Here is a 22,782-nt window from a genome sequence, read left to right on the forward strand (position 1 = left end):
TATTCGTGTTTACATGCAGGGCACCATTTTATTTTTTGCTGACTTTGCAGATCAGACTGGATTATTTGGTGAACATTATTCCCACTGAAAATGAGCAGATGTTATAATTACATTAACTGGATGGGATTCAGTTACTTAATAGCTTTATTAATGCTTACTGGGGGGAAAAGCTCACTGAGTAACTAATTGTGCAATAAAGGCTAGCAGTTATTAAGTTATTAAGCATATTGGAAGCTCAGGGTCTATAAATGAGGGGGAAAAAACATGGTTGATACAAGAAGTGCACCATCAGCATAAATCCAGCAGATGTGTGCATAACTATTAAAAAAGGATGAGACTCTCAGGTACTTAGGCTTGCCTGTGGATGGTGTTTCAGATGGTAAAAAACCTCAAATGACCAAAAGTATCTGGACACCTTTACTATCACTCATACATGTTTGGCATGGCTGTGGGGATCTATGCTTGTTCAGCTACAAGAGCTTTCATGAGGTTAGGCAGGTCATGCCAAATATGATTAGTAGGGTTAAGGTCAGGGCTCTGTGCAGGACGCTCAAGGTCTTTGATCTCAGTATTGGTAAACCAGGGCTTCATGGAGCTCAATTTGTGCATGAAGACATTCTGTACAATTGTATGTTTATGACTTGGCATTAACAGATTGGGGGGGAAAAAACACATATAATTGCAATAGTTCGGTGTTAATACACTTTTTGCTGTATAGTTTTGTGAGGTGCTGATTCATTCATGCATTATTCTTCTAAACCTGTTATCCTTGATAAGCCGAATTTTGCGCGCTATTTACTTAAATGAATTAAAAAAAAGGAATAATTTTCGTGTGCTCGTGGAAAGTGCTGCACAATGAATCAGACAAAAATGTAAACTGTGATCTCGACCAGTGCAATTATTTATTTGGAAAAGACTGCAAATTATTACAGGTAAAATATGCATAGTTTTTGTGGAGGAATTTATTTCATAACTAGCGTTAGTACCCATCGCTGTTGAGTTTCTAGAAATAGTTATAAGGTTAAAGCTAAAAATAAGCTGATCAGCTTAATTGTAATCAGTGATATAATTATTTCAGTTAGGTCTTTTTGTACAGCAGTATTGTGCCTAACTTATCAATACAATGAAATGTTGTGAGGTTGAGTGTCTTATCCTTGTCAAGTATCCTTGTTTATGCCAAATTGTACTTTTGTCGCAGCAAAATACACTCCCTGTTTAAAGTAGATTATTCAGCTTATCACTTTTCATACATTATCTTTATTTACCATTTTGATTTTAGAGCATAACTTTCAGGTCGGGTATTTTACATGCCCTCACCTCATACTGCTGCAGATCTGTTTGCTCTAACAACCTGTGTTTTATATCATAGTGAAGCTTCATATTACTGCTTTTTAAGAGCGCCACGGTTTCGGACCATGTGAGGAAAAACCGTGTTTTAAACTTCCTGCAGGGAGAATAAACATACATTGATCTGTCCATTCATCTTTAAAGGTTCAGTTTTTTATAGTGTACTTGCCCCTTTTTTTGCCACAAGTCATGCTTTGTTGCACATTCGTTTGTTTCGTGAGGTTTTGGGCTCTTCGTAGATTCATTATTGTTGTTTTTGTCTTCCACATACTTTAAATTATTGCATAGATTGGCTTTGTTGATTAATGCGTATAAACATGCATACCCATACGGAAAAAGCACTATGTTCGTCCAAAAAAAGCACCGGCGGCTGTGAGGTAATCTGTCCTCGACATATTCATTTAATTTATGGCGCAGGATTAATTTATATCGAAGGACTGGCAAAGTTTTATTTATATTCTGTCCAGCTTGTTTTGCATGATGCTGTGACAATTAGACAAACAGAGACAGATTTTTCTGCTCCTCCATAAAGATATTAAAAGACTGAGTTTTCACCAGTGTACAGACAAAAACTTTCTTTTATTTATATAGATTAGGTATTTATTGTTTATAATTTTAAGGTGGTAAATAATATTGACAAACATCCTATTAATGACATCATTTGTGCCATTGTTTTTTGTTAGCCTAGATAAACATCAAATATAAGTCTAATATCTAAATATAAGTTAGAATACAAAATATTAAATGTATTTAATAGCTACTGCTTTAATCATAGTTTAATTCTCAATTGTCAAAATTATCAAATCATGCAGGCTTTCTTTGGATAAGCACAAATCCGACAATTGCAATGAATGAGCTAATCGTTATTGGCCCTAATTTCGGGCCTAATTTTACATTATAAAAGTAGCAGCTAGTTCTACCTGACATATCCGAAATCCCAAATGCACAGTTTGATGCCTGAAGCCTCAGCACACACCAGCAGAACTTCCGTTGAAAAATAACAGTTTTGCCAGCTCGGATCCATGCCGCTTGATGTTTTAAGGGTTGAACAGCGACCCATGGGTCATTCAGGATCCCAGATGGAAAACAAACACTGTTTTTATTTTGGAACCAGATACAGTCACCAGATTCTGTAAAGAATCCAGTTTATTAGTGTTAATACACATTTAAATGAGAGAGATGTGTGAGATTACGGGAGCAGGTCTGTGGTTGGACCACTGTCTTCTTCATGAAATGTACCAGATTTTCTAACAAGAGGTAAAAGTCTGATTATTGATATGATAATAGCCAAGTAAGTTTAAAACAAAAAATACAATAGTTATTGTATGTAACTGCTTTGATTCAAACGTTACCATTTTGGAAATTCTAGTTCTGTACAACACGTACAACACAATTATCTGGCATTGGTTGGTCACGCCCTGAAAAGCACATCAGCCCACCCCCTGCCATAAATTTCGGAAAGAAAAGCTAACCCTGTGCCAAACTCCACCCCTGACCCCGTGTCTAAAGTAATTGTTCAGTCCAGTGCGTTTCAGACCAGGTCGGATTATAGGATCTCATCCTCTTGGCTGTCACAGGGGTTTCATGGCTTGCAGATGAGTCTGCCGTGGCTCTCTAAATAAAACAGGTAAGCTCATTAAGAGATTAGCATAACCTTTAATGGTGTCTCTTTGGGACTGTGAGACACCAGGGTCAGTTGTGGTGTGGGAGCTCGTGTCGAAAGCCCTGGCACTGTGAAAAGCCTGAGCATCAAGAGTATGGAGAACTCTGACACACAGTGTTAAAATTAGTTTCGGGCTTTGAAGATGTTTGTTTAGACGATTCCATCAGAATTAGTTAAAGTGATACTTTTATTTCATGTTTACATTTTATTTAACACCGTAATTAAGGGGAAATGTGCTCAGCCATAGTCAAGACTACTGTACTCCCTCCCGGAGTACATTGAAAGATTGAAAGTGCTTTGTGCACAAATTCTCCTCTATCAAACAAACAAAAAAATCTTCAAGCAGCTGGAGGGAAGGAAAAATCTGATTTCTTTAGTAGTTCTGCGTCGAACATCGCCAGAGCCGATGAAAACGTCAAGCTCTGTCAGGGTCTGGGTAGAGCTGTTTGTGCTGCTGAGATCTGATTACGTGCTGTTTTATGTGTAAGTGTGTTTGTGTGTCAACTCACCTGAGTGGGAGGAATACCCGACCCGCCTGAAAACACACACTGTTTATATGTGCCTGGCTCGGGCACTTTAAGAGGAGGAAAAATCCTTGTGTTTATCCTCCTGAAATAAATTTTGCTCCAAATAAATACTGAGCTGGGGATAGCACAGTTACAAGCAGGACAAGGATTTATGCTTCCCATGATGCACCTGGGCTCCTCTTGGCCTGCTTAAAAAAATAAGCCTTTAAGAATCCCAGAATTTATCTGTAATATTTGTTTTATGATTTAGAATGATATTGTACATGCTGTACTGTATATCTATTTTTTTTTTTTATACAAAAAGGTCCCATATTTTACTATTTCTTTAACAAGTTATCATGTGTCTCAGAGCTCCCCCGAAGTGTGTGTGTTAATACTCCAGCTGAGAAAAACCCTCAGGTAACTAATTTTCCATTCCTCAAACTCCCTGCTCCACTGCTTCAGTGTCTGTGCAAATGACTGACTGCAAAATGAAAAAATGATCGTCCAGAGAACAGCAGAGCTGAGCAACAAGTGAATGCAAAAGTATTGATACCCCTTGAACTTTTCCTCATTTTGTCACGTTACATCCACAAACGTAAATGTATTTTATTGGGATTTTATGTGACTCAAAGTGGCACATCATTGTGAAATGGAAGGGAAATGATGAATGGTTTTCAAAAACTTTTACAAATACATATCTGAAAAGTGTGGGGTACACTGGTATTCAGCTCTCTTTACTTTAATACCTCGAACTAAAATTCATTTGGACCAATTGCCTTCAGAAGTCACCTTTGTAAATTGACTCCATCCATTCCTATAGGAAGCTCCAACTGTGGAGGCCAGTTGTGGCCAGTGTATTTATTCGCAATTTTGTACGACTGTGGTAGAACCTTTGGTCCGCATTTAAACTCTTTACGTGCAATTTGGGAATGCCAGTTAGCCTAATCTGCATGTCTTTGGACTGTGGGAGGAAACCGGAGAAACTAGAGGGAAAAACCCACCAAGTACTGGGAGAACGCGCAAACTTCGTGCACACAGACCCAAGGCACAAGGCGACAGTGCTAACCACGAAGCCACCGTGCCACTTGGTCCTCACGTATATAATTTTATTCCAGTATATACAGCTGCTCTGTGAATCCTTCAGAGGTTTATTAGAGAACATTATTAAACAAACAGCATCATGAAGCCCAAGGAACACACCAGACAGGTCAGGGATAGAATTGTGGAAAAGTTTAAAGCATATCCCAAGCTTTCAACATCTCACAGCGCACTGTTCAATCCATCATCCGAAAATGGAAAGAAAGCAACACTGAAAACCTACCAAGACATGGCCGTCCACCTAAACTGACAGGCAGAGCAAGGAGAGTGTTAATCAGATAAGCGACCAAGAAGAAATGTGGTCTAGTTTGCAGTTTGCAACAGGTCATGTGGGGGAAACGGCAAACATGGAAAAAGGTGCTCTAATCAGAGTGTTTAATTTTGATCTGATCTGATCTGATACAGTCAGTTGAGACCAAAATTTAACTTTGTAGCCTCTATGCTGTGTGCATGGTGGTGGGAGCATTATGTTATGGGGATGCTTTTCTTTAGGAGGGACAGAGATTGGTCACAAACATTTACGTCTGTAGTTGTAGCATGGCAAAATACAGAAATGTATTTTATTAAGAAAAAAATCTAAGTGACTTGTCCAAGTCATGGCCAGGTCTTAAAAGCAGGGAATGTTAAAATAAAACTTAAACTGAGAGGGGAATGTGCATCTGGTTATGATTGAATTATCAGTTATTAATTATTTATTCTTTATTGGATGTCATGTTTAAATTAACACTTAAGCAAATTTTGCAACAGCAGTTTAAATCATTTCAATATATTTCTATAAAACAGTTATTTCTAGTGCCGTTATTAAAACCTTAACATGTCACATTTATCCTCTTTCACTAAGTTTATTTCCAGATTCCATCTGTGTTGATTTTCAGGCAGGAATTTTCACAAGAATAATCAGCTATCTTCTGTCTTCCATCGTTGCACAAGATGGAGGAATGTGATCTGTCATACGTGTGAAGGCTCATGGTTTAGCCTTTACATCTAATCCATGGTTCTTATTGATCCGTGAGGTTAACTCACGAAGAGCTCTGTGTAGTTCTCAAGGCTATAGCTCTTGTTACATGACGCTGTGCTTAAGCCTGTTTTTATAGACTTACTCCCCGAGGAATTGTCAGCTTGCTAATGAAAAGCAGGGAGAAAGTGTACAGGCTATCGATCGCCTGCTTGGTTTCTAGCTTATGTACTGAGGAGGTCCTGTTTCTGCTTTTGTGATGTCAAGCTGCTCTGACAGTTAAAAGTTGTACAATATTATCATGATACCTACATTAGTTGCTGATCCAATTTATATAAATATTTGTAAATATCACGATTTTATATATACACCCACATACACAGAGAGAGATATTTTATTACAATTCTGAACTTAGTTTATTCCCCAGAGGGTGCTGTGCAAATTTACACAGTGTTCATAGATGCGATGTGGTATTCTTGTAAATTTTCCACGAACTAAACCTGTGTATTTATCATCAGCTTTAAAAATGTGCTCCATTAGGAAAAACATTCTTTGATGGTTCACATACTGTTACATCTAAGCATTTGGCAGACGCCCCTTATCCAGAGCGACTTACATTTTTTATCTCATTATACATCTGAGCAATTGAGGGTTAAGGGCCTTGCTCAAGGGCCCAACAGTGGCAACTTGGTGGTTGTGGGGTTTGAACCTGGGATCTTCCAAACCGTAGTCCAATGCCCTAACCACTGAGCTACTCCTGCCCCTGCACTACTGCTACTACTACTACCACTACTCTATGTGGCCTGTTGCAGAGAGCCTTTCTGAACGCACTGTAATATTATTTTAAATATAGATTTTAATTTTATTTTAAAAGAAATCAATTCTGAAGTCCGTGCTGAGATACATTAGTTGCTACACAAAAGAATTGGGATGCATAACTCGATCTAACTCGATCTCTATTAGATTAGGTATGGTTAATGTCAAACTGTAAAAGTGTTTTCTCACTGTATGCACAAACAGTATTCTGTGATTTGCTTCAGACAAACGCAGCAGGCAAAACACATTAGGTGTGATAACTACAATGTATGGCCATAAGTGTGTGGACACTTGCCTCATATGTTTTTTTTTTTTTCCCTTAAAGCTGTTTTCACAACATCGGAAGCGCAGAATTCAATAAAATGTCCTCTGTACTCTGTAATATACAATTCCCCTTCACTGGAACTAACAAGCCCAAACCTGTTTCAGCATGACGGTGCAGAAAGTAAACTCAGTAAAGACTTTGACAAAACTGAAATGGAAGAACCTAAGTGTCCTGCACAAAGCCCCTGACCCCAACCTCAACCCCACAAAACACCTTTTGGATGAACTGGACTGCGGACTAGGTCTCATAGCTGTATATAAACACAAATCCCCCACAGCCATGGTACAAAAATCTAGTGAAAAAAGTTCCCTAGAAGAATTGTGGTTATTGTAACAGGAAAAGGGTGAGTAAATCTAAAATGGGAAGTTGAATAGGCTCACGAGTGTGACTGTGAGGTGTCCACTTACTTTTGATGGCAGCAGGCTAAGTAATGCGACTGCTTCAGTTTGTACTCCAGTTTGTCGCATTACTTCCTGTTTCTGCTTTTGTGATGTTCAGTCGATATGGTTATTGGTGTGTGTATATAAAAGACCAGAAGGTCACTGGACTGGAGCGCTCTATTTAGCTCACGTTTTTGGAGAAGAGCACCGAGAACACTGTGGAAAAAACATGTTTTGTGTCGTGTCTATCTGCATTTATTTTATTTACTGTCTCTGCCACACTTCAGTCTATCTTTTTTGTCGGTCGATTGAGTTAAATGCATCATTGCGTGAGTATATTATTTAGAATCGATTTACTGACATTATTTAGGTAAATTTACAAATGTTAAACGACATATACCTAAAAAAAAACAGCTTTTGAAGAAAATAAAAACAGCTTTCATCTTCCTTAAAGTACTCACATTTTATTAGAGCATCACTTCTTCCTGTGGAGATTATGGACTAGTTGTGGTAAAACCACCATCTACTGGACTGAAGATTTGAATATAAAAAGAATAAAAATGATCAACTTGACTAAGACATGACATTTAAGCAATCAACAACACAAGGCATGCAACATTTTAAGGTTTATTAAATAGTCTTAGTATTTTTCAGGACCATCTATAAATATGGCTGCTTGAATTAAATCAGATCAGTTCAGCTCAGTGCTGTCGAATCTAATCAGGAAAAAAAATGAAATCTTATCCCTCAAAAATTATATTAAATTGACAGACTGCCCTGTGATTCACAGCTCTTCTTAGTATCACAGAGTTATCACATAACGTTGCTGCTTCATATGCAAGTCTGCGGGTCAATCCTGAACTCGTCTTACTGCCTGTGTGCAGGTTTGCAAGTACTACTTGTGTCTGCTTGAGTTTCCTGCAGGTTTGTTAGTTTTTTTTCTCGCGTTTCAGAAATGAACATGCCAAATAGGTGAATTGATGATCCTAAATGGCCCCTGGGTGCTGCTAGTTTGTAAATGCTCGTCATGTGTGTGCATGGTGTCCTGCAATGAACATTAGATGTGTTCACCGGCTTGCACGTGTGTCTTTACAGGATCCACTCTGTGTTTACAGAAAATAGATTAAAGGATGAATTGTTGAGTTGTGAATGCTTAATACTTTTTATGTCCCGCACTAATAAACGTAAACATGTACAGAAATTAGAATATGTTGATTGATGAGTCCTGTTTATCCATAAAATAATCGCAGCCGTGAAAAGGTTTTGTGTCGAGATTACAAAACTACTCCAACACAGCAGGAAACACAGCACAACGTCGTACATGAAAGATATTTTTTTTGTCAATTTTGAACTTTAAGAGGGATTGTTTGTGTGTGAGAGAGAGAGAATCTGAGTTATTTCAGCTATAGCATTGACACGTACCATACGTTACAGAGCTCCTTTTTAGTTTGTGTTATGTTGCTAATAAAATAGTAAATATAAGTAAATACATTTATTTTATAATATATAATAAAGGACCTTTTAACACTACATTTACATTATGACCACAGGATAAGTCCTTCTTATAGAAACTTTGACAGATTTGTTTCCTGCAACATTTCTTAAAATATTAAGAGGCATTTTAGTTATTCAGTTGTTCAACTGTTTTGTTGTGGAATTATCTGCGGACCCAATTTAGGGAAACTCTAGCACGGTTTATGAGTCCAGTGACTTATAAAGTTTATGGCCCAGTGATCGTAGTGAATTTTGCTGTGAATTTCTTAAGTTTTGTAAGGACCTACTCCCTAAAACAAAAAAATTATATCTTTTTTTTTATATTTAATATTTGCTTTTGCTTGTCAAAAATTTAACACAACCTTCAGCAGCAAGGTGGGGAAAAATAAGCTCACCCTTTCTGCTTACACAGTTAAGTGAGTAATTAGCACGCATTACTAATGAAATTCACAAATTTGTTTAATCTGCGAGACGTGTGACTACCTCTATAAAAACTCTATAAAATTTCAGCAATTGAAAATTCACGAGTGTTCAGTCAGAAGGTCTGTTTGAAACCCCTAAACACAGCTGGAATCCCTGGGAATTTAGTACATGGTCAGATTGTTTAATGCTCAGTGGTTTATCCAAAAACCCATGAGCTATATATTGTGACCTACAGGTCTACGTAATCTCAAGCAATGAGAGAGGCTTTTCATGTAAGTTTGGCTAGAAAAAATATTGTTACAAAACAATGTAAGTTGGCAAAAAATGAATCTGCACAAATCATAAAAGTTTTACGACAATATTCTTTGGACTGATTTGGACGAGATGTTTGATCATCGTGCGTAGCACCGTGTGTGGTAGAGGGGTATGGACTTTAACATCCACGGGACCTGGGAAATGTGCAGTCTTAAACAGAACGTTAAACTAGACTTTTGCACCAGAATATTCTCAACACAAATGTGAGACCATCTGTTCACCGGCTTCAACCGGGCTAAAATTGTGTTAATTAACAAAATGATCCCAAACAGCAAAAGCAGCAAATTAACATCTTAATGCCTAATAAAAAAGTGTTTGAAATGTCCAAGTCAAAGACCCCAATTGGATTTAAGCATTAAAAAAATCTAATATTCGTATAAGAAGCAATGTTGTAAAGAGGAGTGGACCAGAGAGACTGATAATTATAGGGTGTGCTTATTTTTTCCCACCTGATATGTAAATGTTGGTTTAATAATTTATCTGTGGAATAAAAAAAAATACAAACACATATTCGAAGTAGGCTGTACTTCCTTTTTGCAGATGATCATACACGTACATACGGGCTCTATTACACAAATAAAAAAAACTTAACAGCATGATGCGTTTTCAAATCTCTTTGACCGAAGGATAACACTATTGAGATTCATGAGTGTGTGTGTGTGAGTGAAGCTGTAAAGTAGGTCAGGGGAGCATGGGCCTCATTCTGTAGCCGAACCCACAGACTGCCATCGTCAATTGTAAAGCATTCCACAGCAAGCTGGTTTGCCTTGGTGCTCCAGCAGCGGCTTTTAGCCGAGCACATTGTGTTTGAAGAATGCAGCCAAAGGGCTAAAAGTCGTCTTTTCCATTACAGAGAAACCAAAAGGCGACCCAGTGAGGGTGCAGGTCATGTGAGGTCATGCGAGGTTTACATGCGTGACTGTGCACGAGATCTGCAATTTGTCTGGCTCCCTTGAGTGTGTGTGTGTGTGTGTGTGTGTGTGTGTGTGTGTGTGTGTGTGTGTGTGTGTGTGTGTGTGTGTGTGTGTGTGTGGGCTTGGTGAGTGTCACCCTCAGCCGTCTTACAACAATACAGTAACACCCGCCTTCTGCATGACTTTGATTTGATCTGCATCACTGCACCATACAGCAGATTAGAAGCATGACAGATTTTGCAAGATGAGACGGCCTGAGCTCCACAGGAAGAGGAGGCCGGAGACACGGGAGATCTGTTCACAGATGGAGAAACGCGCCAAAGGTTAATCCAAGATAAATACAGCTACCAGTATTGGCCTGCTGATCGTCATAACTGTAAATGTCATTGTGCGTCCCGGAAGACATTAGCGTAATAGGATCGCCTCTCGACGGTCCTGAACCAAATTGAGCATAAGAGTAACATCTCAAATCGAACCCGTTTTTTATTATTATTTTTTTTTTCTGAGCTTTATTCTCTTGATGATTGTAATCTGATTGGCTATCCACATACTGTACGCTTCCTTGTGAATGTACTTCCTGTCACATTTTTTTTCATTTACACAATGAGTGTTTCCGAGCAATGAACAGTCAGTAAATTAAAGGATAAAAAAGAAAACATGTGACAGCAGCTCACAGCTTAAGGGTTTAATAGTCCATACTCTGGTTATTGTGTGTCCTTAATTTCTTTTTTACGTCTTCTATCCAGCTCTGTACTTCTCACCATGAGAAAACAACCCCATTCACTTGCCCCTAGGTATAAATGTGTGCGCGTTTGACACTCGTCTTCAGTGCATTCCTGCCTCTATCCAGGTGTTCAGGGATATGATTTTGGAAGTTTGAAACAGTAAAACCTCTCAGGATGATGAGAACTTTTCAGTGAAAAACTCGAAAGGCACATGAAAGGGTTAGTTTTAAGTTGTGTCATGATTTCTTTTTTTTTTAAGATGTCTTGGGATGATGCTTTTTTTTTTCTTTTTTCTTTTCTTTTCCTCGTTTCCGTCCGCTGCAGCCCTAGTAGATTTGTTTGTTTACACACCTTGTGCCACGTGCCTCGTTTTGAGTCATTACACAAACACGTCTTTGCTTGTGCACATGGTTAAAGCTGCATGCAACACTGCCTTTCGTTCCTGGCGTTTGTGGAAGAGGAAGAGGTTTATCCTTAATCACTGTGTACCATTTTATCATATATTATCAACTGTATATGTATCGGTTCGGTTTGTCTACAGGTTGATGCAGCTACTGATTAGCTGAGCATATCTATCCACCAATCCATACATGCTCATGAGTAATGTTTAATATTCAACTTCTGAAGGTTGTTGATGTACACATTTTGAGCTGTGTGTGTGTTACTGCGTTACAGACTTTGGCTGGAGCGTAATGAGCTCACGCTTCCGGTTGCCTGCTGGCAGATCCTACAATGTCCGGGCGTCGGAGCTGGCACGTGACAGGCAGCACACCGAAGTGCTCTGCAACATCGTTCTGCTGGACAACACCGTCCAGCCTTTTAAGGTTAACGTAAGTAACAGCGAATCTTCTTTTGGTTCAAGTTCACGCAGCTGCTTGCATCGAATTCCAGGTGCCAGACTCTTCCAGTTCCTAAGACATCATGTTCTTAAATTTTTTTTTTTTTTTTTTAATGATTTAATAATTTTATATTATGGCCAAGTTGTGCTCAGAGTCATGTTTTGTTCCTAACATTCCTGGTGAAGGAGGAGTTCCCCTTCGGGTTTTTCTGAATCAAGTATGTACTTGTGCGCGCGCACATGCTGCAGAAGTGGTCTCTAATCTAGAGCACTAAATCACAGTGCAGTCACAGGACACGCCGATTGCGACATCACTGTGTTTATTCCCGTCAACATGAAGAACTGCTTTGATGACTTCAAATAGGTTTTTTCTTCTTCTATAAGAATTAGGGACATGGATTATGGTATAGCTGTTCGAGGAATATGCATTTTAATAAGTGAAAATGAGTAAATATTGAAAAATGTCCGTATTTGTTGTGATAAAAAAAAAACATTTCATAGTGGAAGCACAAGTTGCCTTTGAGCGGTTTTTTTTTTTCTTCTTTTTCCATATTCGTGTTTGTGTGTGGATCACCTGTAAAGTGCAAAGGTCGTGCTTGACAGCTCATTTGCATTTATCGACACCCACAACTCCATACAAGGTCAGGAATGATAGGAGGATAAAGCTGAGAAGCAGAAGTGGAAGCTATTTTCACTCACTTAAACTTAAAAATGCCAATAAACATATGTTTAATAATTATAATAAGCAGGCACTAAACCTTCTGTTAGCTCAGATGTTTGCACAGACAGTCCGGCTCATCCTCCACTTATACGGCCGCGTAAATAATTTAATGATTAGTTTTATTTCGATAATATTTACAGTGTAGTTTTTTTTTTTGTTACTCTTAAATTAACCCCGATAAAATCTAACAATTTAAACTTTACAGTATAACACATATCTACGATGGAGCATACTAAACAATAAAGCCTTTTTCTTTGAAGCGTGTTCCTCTCACACACTCAGGAATCATACTTTTTGGTTTGTTTCCAGATCGTTCACATTCAGGTTCTCAGATCTGCCGTCTTTTTGTAGACATTCCAACATCAGGTCAAAATCAAAAGACGGAAACCCAAAGACTAATAGTTTAGAATAGGCGAAGAGCGGAAAACCGTAGCGCATCCCTCATGTACGCAAACAGGAAGTCGCTTATTGATGTCGCTGAAGTCGCCGTTCTAGGCAGTGTTGACGTTAACCGGAGAGGCCGCTGTAAATATTTCTAATCCGTTTGTCTGTAGCGGTGTGTGTTATGACTGGAATGATAAAAAGAGCCAAGAAAAAAATAATCCAAGCATGCCTATTAGTGCGTGTAATTTATTGGATCGGGGGGGGGTTGTTTAACATGGATCTCACCTGTGCCACCGCCTCAGGTCCCAGTTTAAAGTTGTAACAAAAACGACCCAGATTCAGCCTTTATGTATTTTACACAGAATGCAGAGGCGCTGTGACACTGCAGTGTTTTCCGCCTTGAACAAGCCGTGTGAAAGGGGCTGAAGAAATATTCAGTTTTGTTACCAGGAATATTTATGGCAAGGAAAAATCCAGAAGCAAAATTTAATTTAAATCTTCATTAATTCAATTAATTAATTAATCCAACTTGGTCTGACAAACTGCCAAAAAAACAGGACCAGGTTTATTTTATAGCTTTACCAGATAGGACTTTTCACATGATTAAATTCATTAGTAAATGTTTCTTTCTATATATTTTTTTCTCTTTTTCCTCATTTTTATCATTTCCTTGTCTAGAAATTTTTTTTAAGCAGCAGCTATGTGTAACTCTTGTAAGCCTGTGATGTGGGCCAGAATCTTACATGGTATTAGGCAGCACACTTTTTGTTGCCTTTTTTTTTTTTTTCAAATTAACACTTTTTTTTTGCAGACTCAGTTCTAGAGTCCACTGTGTTTATCATTTAGGATTTATGTTTTTTCGGATAAAATGATGTGTAACCTGAGACAGATCTTAAACCTTCATTAAGAAACTAGGTACCACAGTGGGCATGTGGCTCATAAGTTGTCATCAGCTGTATTTGATGGACTTGGGTTCAGTGTTTTATACCACCTTGGCTTCTTTGACGTGACATCACCGATTTTGGTTTATTTGTGAAAAACAGGACAAGAAAAAATTCTGTCAATATAAAGAATTTGTCAAAGTCTGTCAAAGTTGCTCAAATCCTCCTTAAAATTGTCTATTTTAAAATTATTTATTACTTTCAGCATCTCAACTTCAGGAAGCAAAAAGATTTACTTACTGCCTAATACAGTATGTCCCAACCACTTCCAGCTGCCACCGTAACGAGATATTGTAACTGCTGTAGCTACTGTGACAGCGGCCATGATTAATACCCACTAAAGAAAAGTTAATATCTTTACCTAATATAAAGTGATCACTACAAAGGTGTTAATGACTTACATTCATATTTCACATGTCACTTTTTTTTTTTTTGGTCCGTGTTGGCTCGATAAACCACTTCTAACCACAAATCCCTCCTCTGTTTGTCAGCCGTATGCCTTTACAATGCCCTGCCACACCCTCCGATTATGACATCAAACCACTAACACGTGCCAGGCATTAATTCAGCAATTATTGCTATCACTTTACACTGTAGGACCAAGTGTGGCACCAACTTGGCAACCCAAACAAACAAACAAGAAAAAAACACAGTGCATTCTGGTGTTGTGAGGTCATGTGCTGGATCTCTCTCTCTGTGTAAGGAAATGTATGTATTTTTAGATTATTTCACCCGAATCTGTTGTTACCTCAAGAAGCCCCCCACCTGCCTCTCTGCTTCTGGTCTTCTGCTGTAAGGAGTCATCCCCCCGAACCCCCCTCCCCCACCTGCCTTAACCATGAGACTCCACCCACAAGCTTCGAGACGATTTCCGGACAAGCTGCCTCCTGTCCTCACACATTTCTGTCATTCCGGTGTGCAGGCCTGCACTCCTGTTTCCTCACAGCACACGACACCCATCTATCTCTCTCTCTCACTCACTCTCTCCGAGTCACAGACCTGCAGCTGTTCAACGCACTTTAATTTTCTCCTCAGGCTGAGGGAGATTGTGCTGTTTACGGTTTGTTTGTGTTACATTTCACACACACGCACACGATCACACAGACACGCTGACTTTAATTATTTATCTACTGGTTACTATAGGTAGAAGACGGGGGGGGGGGGGGGTAAATATTATATCTTAGTATTTTTAGGCTGAATGGCGATACATGATATACTCATTTTATTAGATACACCAGATTGGGTTTTTGTCTTCAGAACTTCCCTGATTCTTTGTTGCATTGATTCAACAAGGTGTTAGGAAACATTAGAGATTTAAATTTTTTTATTTTTTTTGTTTTGTCTTATTGACAGGATAGTATCGTGCATTTGCTTCAGTCTTTTCGGGCTGCACGTACATGATGCGAATCTCTCGTTTAGCCACATTCCAAAGGCGCTTTACCGGATTGAGATCTGGTGCCTCTGGAGGCCATTCGAGTACAGTGAACTCATTGTCACATTCAAGAAACCAGTTTCAGACCATTTTAGCTTTGTGATGACACGTTAACCCGTCGACATAAAGGGACGGACGTGGTCAGCAGTAATACTCGGGTAGGCCGTGGCGTTTTCAAACCATGCCTGACTGGTACTATGGAGCCAAAAGTTTGGCAAGAAAATATCCCCAACACCGTAACATCATCAGCAGCAGCATTACCAGCCTGGACCTTTGATGCAAGGCAGGATGAATCCATGATTTTATGTTGTTTACATGAAATTCTCACCCTACCACTCAAATGTTACAGAAGAAATCAAAACTCATCAGACTAGCGATCAATTGTATTGTTTGATTTCAGTGATCCCATGTGACTTGTAGCCTCAGGTTTCTGTTTTCAGGGGGCCAATCAGAAGCCTAGACAAAAACGTCATTACCAGTTGTGCTACAGTATGTAGAAGTCTATCAGATCTTTCAAAAACTAAAGATCAAAAACCTCCATTGCTGTCTGTGTCTTTAGAGTTTTGTATGAGCTTCGTAGTACATTCAGGCTCCTCTGTTTGTTAACGTAATGTGTGAGTAACTGTGCGTGTATGTGCACGCATGTAAAAAGTACAGTAAACAATGTTAATCACTAGTTTACTGTGTGTAAGTCCACTGTTGCACAAAATATCATCATGAACAAAGATGACGTCAAAACAGGGAGACTAGCACACAAACAATGACATCATCAGTTCACTTTTGCATGTGGATGAAAAAAAGAAATCTTTTTTAAACTACCCGACTAGGTTTGGACATGGCTTCGGTATTTTCAGCGAAACGTGAGCGTTCAGTTGTAAGGAGTTGTAAGTCAAATCCACGTGCGAGATGTCACAAGCATATTTTTAAAAACAGACTCTGATTAAAATAAATCTTTGCTGTATAAGTGAATAAAACTCTTACTTTGAATTTTAAGTTAAAGAATTCTTGATTACATCTTTTATGAGTTATGTGTTAAGTAATGTATTTGTACACATCTGTTTCTCTGGGTCACGTTCTAGTTCCTGCCAAACAGCCAGCTCTCGCTCTTAACCAGAGAGGATGAAGGCTAACACGTGCCTCTTCCCCCAAGCCATGTGAAACCAGCTAACCATATCTTCTTCAAGCCGAGGCTCGTGCTGTGTCACAGGACGGCACAAATCACTTAGACGAAAGCGCTGTTTTCTCTGTCATCCGTGCAAATGAGCTCAAAGACGCACTCGATTGGGTGGGCGGCTGTGATTGACAGAAGAGAGAAAGTAATGAGGTCAATCCGACTCCCTCATCTTCAGGGTCCAGGCAGAAGGGCGTTTTTGGCCAAGTTAGCTCCGCCTCTTTGTTTGATTCTATACTTAATCCCAGAGCAGATGATCATCTCCTCCTGCCTGAGGTTCGGGTTTTAAGTGTTTGTCCGACTTCCTCTCTGGCACATACGTCTCTTTAAGCCACATCCACAACAGTGTCCTGCCAAGAGTTTTTTTTTTTTTTTTTTTATATGTGAGACTTATTTCCCTGCCCTGTTTTTTTCCCCTTCTCCTCGACTCCTGTAAATAAAGCATGATTTAAGTCTCGTTCTGCCTGAGGAGTGTGCTTGTGTTGAACGCTTGTTAACGTGCCAGAAAAGCAGCACAGCAGTACAGTAAAGGCCTGCTTTTAGTGAACCATCACACATTCTTTGGGAGCTCCATAGTGCATTCCTGCCACCTCAAGCATGCCTAGGGCTGAAATGCGTGCGCGCGGGCACACACACACACACACACACACACACACACACACAGACACACACACACGCGCGCACTCAGAATTCTGCAGTAACCCTGTACTTCAAGTTCAGCGCACCACTGATGTGTGTGAAGTTTATGATTTTTTTGCGTGGGGGGGTTGAAGCTATGGTTGAGGAAGGAAACGCTGATGCTAAGCATGCTCAAATTTCTGTCTCCCGCTCCCAAAAAGGAAAGATAAAGCAATGACTAATGCTCGATTAAAAGCCTTCCTTCCGTTTTAGATGCCGAACAATTCCTCCTCATGTTGTGTGCTATAACTCTGTTATCTCCAGCAGGAACGCAGAGCCCTGATAACGGAACGGGAATAAGATTAAGGCATTTTTCAAATTGCTTTCGATATTTCTTTTGTCACTCACAATCTATAACGATTGCAGTTACAGTATGTTTCTTTCAAATTAGAAAAATCTTCTGAAAAATGTCTGCAAACATGCAAGAGCAGGAAGTCGTGACCCAGGTGGTACAAAGCTGATTTTTTTTTAATGCTTCATTTGATTGCAAAGTCAAAACTGCTATATAGTCATCTGTGTATAAGCAAATAATGTGCACTGTAGGTGGCAATTAAAATCACTACTGATAAAATAAATAAATAAATAAAAATCTGCGGTCATGTAAATGGGAAACAAAAATCTTAATATTGAAGATTTTAAAATTCTGAATTTCCAATTCACACACCAAGCTCACCAAATAACTGACACACACTAACACACACAGCCACGTTCATTTTACAAACTTGTGAGACTAAAAGGCAATGTTAAAAGTCTTACAGAATGGGGAGTCACTAATCAGGGAAGCAATCATAATTTTTTTTTTTTTTTTCCTTTTTTTTTTTTAAATGAGGGAAGACTGGACAGGAAGATCTGTTTTATAGGACGGGGGATTCAGGGTGCGTGAGATCTATAGTTGGCGGTGATGCAGATACAAAGAGGGAAGATGTAGAGAACATAATGTGTGGATGTGCCAGTTCAAACCAGACTAAAAGTTTAAGACCCTGAACAAGACAAGTTAGTGGGGAAAAAAAAAAAAAGCATTTTTTAAAGGAAGGCTGGTCTGGAAAATCAGCCAGGCAGATGAAGGGGAATGAGACCAACAGTTGGCGTTATCGTTACCTACTGTATTCCGACTGCTGTAAAACATGAGGAAAAAGAAGAAAAAAAAGGACTGCTTAGTTTAATATTTAATTTAACCCCCCTTATGTTTGATTACAGCACACAATGTGGTGTTGTAAAAAAGGTTCCTCATGCTCCCAGAAACACACTTACAATTTGAGTCCTAGAATATCCCTTTACCAAAAAAAAACTCTATTGTGTGATAATCTGGTCATTTAGTACATTCAGGTCGTCAGCTGACTTTATTTTATTGCCATGTAACATTAATAAGCCTAAACCTGACCAGCTGAAGCCACCCCAGAGTTTTGTATCCTTATGCTCCCTGGCACGTCAAGGCTTCTTTTTTCCCCAAAAATAACATGTTTTTGCTATGACTACACGGCTGCTTAGTCATAATTCTGCAATTTTTTTTTCCGTCAACATGTGTGTGGAAATGCTCTTAATTTCACTATTAAATGTAGCTGTGTAATTCTACTGTAATTTTTTTGCTATGCATCCTCAACAAGCATTTAAGTCATTCATTTTATTTTTTTTTAGCAAATTTGAGGTTCAGACCCATACCTTCAGGTTATAACCCAGTTCTAGTAATTTCCTGGATACCTCCTTAGTTGTTGTCTTTGCATGATGCATTGCCTTCTGAGTGACTTTTTTTTGTTGTTTTTTTTGGGGGGTCCTGCAGTGTATTTGTTGTGTGTTTAAGTCTGTCTGAGTGATATTTTGGTTTTGACCTGGTTTCTAATGATGATCTTGATCCTGCCTGGCGCACTCCATCCACATTGTTTGCTTTTCACCTGACCTTTCCTTGATTAACATTTCTGAGTTTGCTTCATGTATTTGTTTTGATCATTTAGTGTAATAAAATATCTTGACAGTATTTTTAACCACAAGACAAATCACAGGTTGAATTAATCAGCTTATGTATCAACACAATGTAGAATGTTTCTGCAGTAACAACTCATTCACATGGTTAATGTTTTACATAATAATAAAAAGATTAATTATCTGAGGATTAAAAAATTCTTAATAATTCTTATTCTTATTATTTAAGAAAAAAAACCTTTCTATATGTGGACATCTCTCTATGCCATTTGCTTGACTGTGCATCAGGCTGTTTTTACTCTCGCGTAGGCGGTAATTGAAGATCACGAAGCAAAAAGAGGAGCACAGCCGATGTGACCGCTATTTAATAATACCATTCTCTCATTTGAGTGATTTTTTTTTTCTTTCCTTTCCTTCAGAAGGAAGAGAGGGCACTGCTTGATCTTTGTTATTCTTTGCTCATGCTTTCATGCTTTTCATTAAAGTTCACCTTGATTAACCTTATTTTCCCTGCCATTTGGTCGAATCGCCTCTGGCTTGTTATAATCTCAGCAAGTGGGCTGTGGGTTTTAAGTTAAACCAGTCAGTCTTTTTTTAAATTTTTTTTATAATTTTAAAAAGTCTTGTTCATGGAAATGTGTGCATCTTTGGTCATATATTCCTTCTTTCATTTTAACCATAGCATTGTTAAATTCTTAAATCTGATGGGTCAAGAGCAATTCCACGGTCTGTACTTTTTGCAATACTGAGGAGAGAGCAGCTACATGCCAAAACCCACATTTAAAACCAGCAACAGAAACAAGAAAACGCATCCGATAATGTGATATCATCTTAAACGGCACTTTGTCTAATTATAGCGTTGTCTTAGTCTTTTCTGAATTGCCCCAGTGTTGTTTTATTTACACCTAAGGCAAATCCCTCTCTAACCCCTGATCAAGGGCACTACTTACTGTTTGGAACAAGGGAATCTACCTTCTTGCACACTAGCTTTCCATTCAATGCTATCTGGGATTTAACCCCAGAACCTGGCTGGTTATGCGAAATGCGGAATAAGTGGACCAACACTAACTGTCGGTAACCAACTCTACCAGACGCTGATGGATGTGTGTTGGTACAGCAAAACTCCCACTTGTGTCATTTTATTTAAAGATAATAGCATGATTGTGAAATGGGTGATATGTCAAAAATAAAGAACTCAAAATAATGTACTTGGGGTCGTAGCAGTTTACTGATGAAAAAAAAGCAGAAGCCTTGCCGCTACCTCAAGAGCAATTTGTAGATTTTTGTCTGTACTTAACTATAAAAGTTTATGTTCTTTTAAAAGCGTTTGAGTTTCTGCATAGGACATCCCCAACTTTGGCACCTAATCACTGTATGCGGTACCGAGATATACGCTACAGTATATAGACAAAAGTATTTGGTCAAACCTGTTAATTATTGAATTCAGGTGTTTTAATCCGGCCCCTTATCCCCAGTGATGATGCTTCAGCATACCAAGACCTCTTGTACAATGCTCTGCTTCCAACTTTGTGGCAACAGTTTTGAGAAGGCCCTTTTCTTTTATTCCAACATGACTATGCCCCAGTGCACAAAGCAAGGACTATAAAGATATTGTTTGGGTTCATTGTGAAAGAAATTGACCGTCCTGCACAGAGGCCTGTACTTAACCCCATTAAGCACATTTGGGATGAACTGGAACGGAGATTGCAAGCCAGGCCTTCTCGTCCGACATCAGTGCCTGACCAGAATGAACTTGCACGTATTTGTCCAAAACCTTGTGGACAGTCTTCCAAGGAGAGTGGAAGCTGTTATAGCTGCAAAAGGGGGACCAATTCCATATTAAACTATATGAATTTGGATACAATGTCAATGAACGTTTGGTCAAATACTTTTATCCATACAGTGTGTGATGAGATAATGGTTATTAATCAAGTAATAGCTGTTAAAATGTATCTGATTAAAAACTTATTAACTGATGAGGTTTGTTTTGCATTGTGTGGTAACCTCGACAACCCAGATGTTAGCTTAGCCTTTTTTACTAGCCGTAGCTCCTTAAATGCTCGCTGAAAACGAGGTGGGTCTCTGCAACTACTTTCGCGAACTTTATTTTTAACATCCGTCATCCGTCGCGTTTCAAGAGCGCTTCACATGTTTTGTGTAAGAGAGCGATAGGGGCTGAGCTTACTTATGCTCTATGAAAATGTAATTAGTTTTAAATAATAATTAAAAAGATAAAAAAAATGAACGTGGAAATTAGTGGCGATACTGAGTCAGGCTGCAAGAAATACATCGGTGTATGGATCGTTCTGCTAGAACTGTTTAAATAAAACTTAAACTGACAGGGAAATGCACATCTGGTTATCATTAATTAATTGACGATTAATCGGTTATTAATGGATCGTTAATGTGTTCGATTATCAGTTAAGAAAAATGTGTGAAATTTAAAAAACCCCAGTGTGCAGCGGGGGACCAGAATAAAAAATTACTCCAAGAGCGCACTTGAAGTTGTACAGAGAAAAAGGTTTGGATACAGTAGTACTGATGCCAGTAATTTACAGTTAATCAGTGACTTATAGTCTGATGTTATGTTTTTAATTATATAAAGGTTAAATACTAACTGATCTGCTATTGATCTTGAACTCAAAACTATATCATTCATGTCTTTTTTTTTTTTTTTTTTTTTTTTTTTAAATAACTTTTTTTATGTGATGATCAGCATGACCTAACGGGAACAATTACTAATGAAGGATCTTGTGATTTTGTCATGTATGAACACAGTTGCTGGTGAAGAACTCACACTATGAAATATAATAGTAGCTAACTTTCTCCTACTTTCAAATCATGGATGATTTTTTTGACACTTTTAAATGATTTTGTAATCTTTTTACGATGCTTTCTGATATAATGTTTATCCACAATTTTTTTCCTTTCACTCCTTTATTTATTTATTTTTTGGTAATATGTATCAAATAAATACTGTTGTTGGTGTTTATGGCTGTTATTTTTGCTTGATAAAAAATTGTGCACACTCGTGCTTGTTGAGCTACTGCTCATTACAGACTTGTGGCACGAACTAGGGAAGCAGGTCGGTTACAACCACAAAATTCTGTGTAAATTCTGACTAATTCTTAATTCTTCATGCCCGTTTTCACATCTCATGTCGTTTTTGAAGTTAAGTAGGTTTGTGGCAGTTTGGAGTGCATCCTCACGCTGTGCGCGTTACAGCTCAGAAGACCGCTCAGCATCGCGTTCTGATCCCTCGAGACAAGTCTGTCATTCACGTCATGTTGTAATCCCATCTGTTAATTGTTTGACTGTTTCTCGTGGGACCAAGGTGGTGTAGATAAGACGCCAGGCTAGACTGGTATTTGAATGATGTAACAGATCTAATGAACACAGATCTAACAATGTTGCTTGAATAATTTCTCGAGAAGATTACGGAATGTTTGAGGGATTGTTACAGGCTAGCCTAAATCATGAGGTTAGCTTAGTCTTCTGCGTGCATTTCACAAAGTTTGTCTTTAGAAACATATCAGTCTTGGCATTCTGTATGTAGTTCACATGATGTTTGGCAAACCACAGTATAGACCAAATCCTTCTAACAGTCACAATTCCTCTTTAACATTTTCACATGACTTTCTGATTTCATCCATAGCAAATGTACATGTTTATAAAAATAATATAAACAATAATATTGAAATTTACAGTTTGTTAAACTTTGTTGTTGATGCAACCT

General features: G+C 38.5%; 1 protein-coding gene across 2 annotated transcripts in view; it reads left to right on the forward strand.

Annotated features, from left to right (window-relative positions):
* Positions 1-22,782, forward strand: part of ptpn4a (protein tyrosine phosphatase non-receptor type 4a) — an 82,984-nt gene that overhangs the window by 20,208 nt on the left and 39,994 nt on the right. For both annotated transcript variants that reach the window (XM_053496000.1, XM_053495999.1), the window contains exon 2: positions 11,640-11,794. In XM_053496000.1, the coding sequence (XP_053351975.1) occupies positions 11,657-11,794 (138 nt within the window). In that variant the 5' untranslated portion in view covers positions 11,640-11,656. The remainder of the gene's footprint in view (positions 1-11,639; positions 11,795-22,782) is intronic.

Source organism: Clarias gariepinus, chromosome 5, assembly GCF_024256425.1.
Source record: "Clarias gariepinus isolate MV-2021 ecotype Netherlands chromosome 5, CGAR_prim_01v2, whole genome shotgun sequence".
NCBI lineage: Eukaryota > Metazoa > Chordata > Actinopteri > Siluriformes > Clariidae > Clarias > Clarias gariepinus.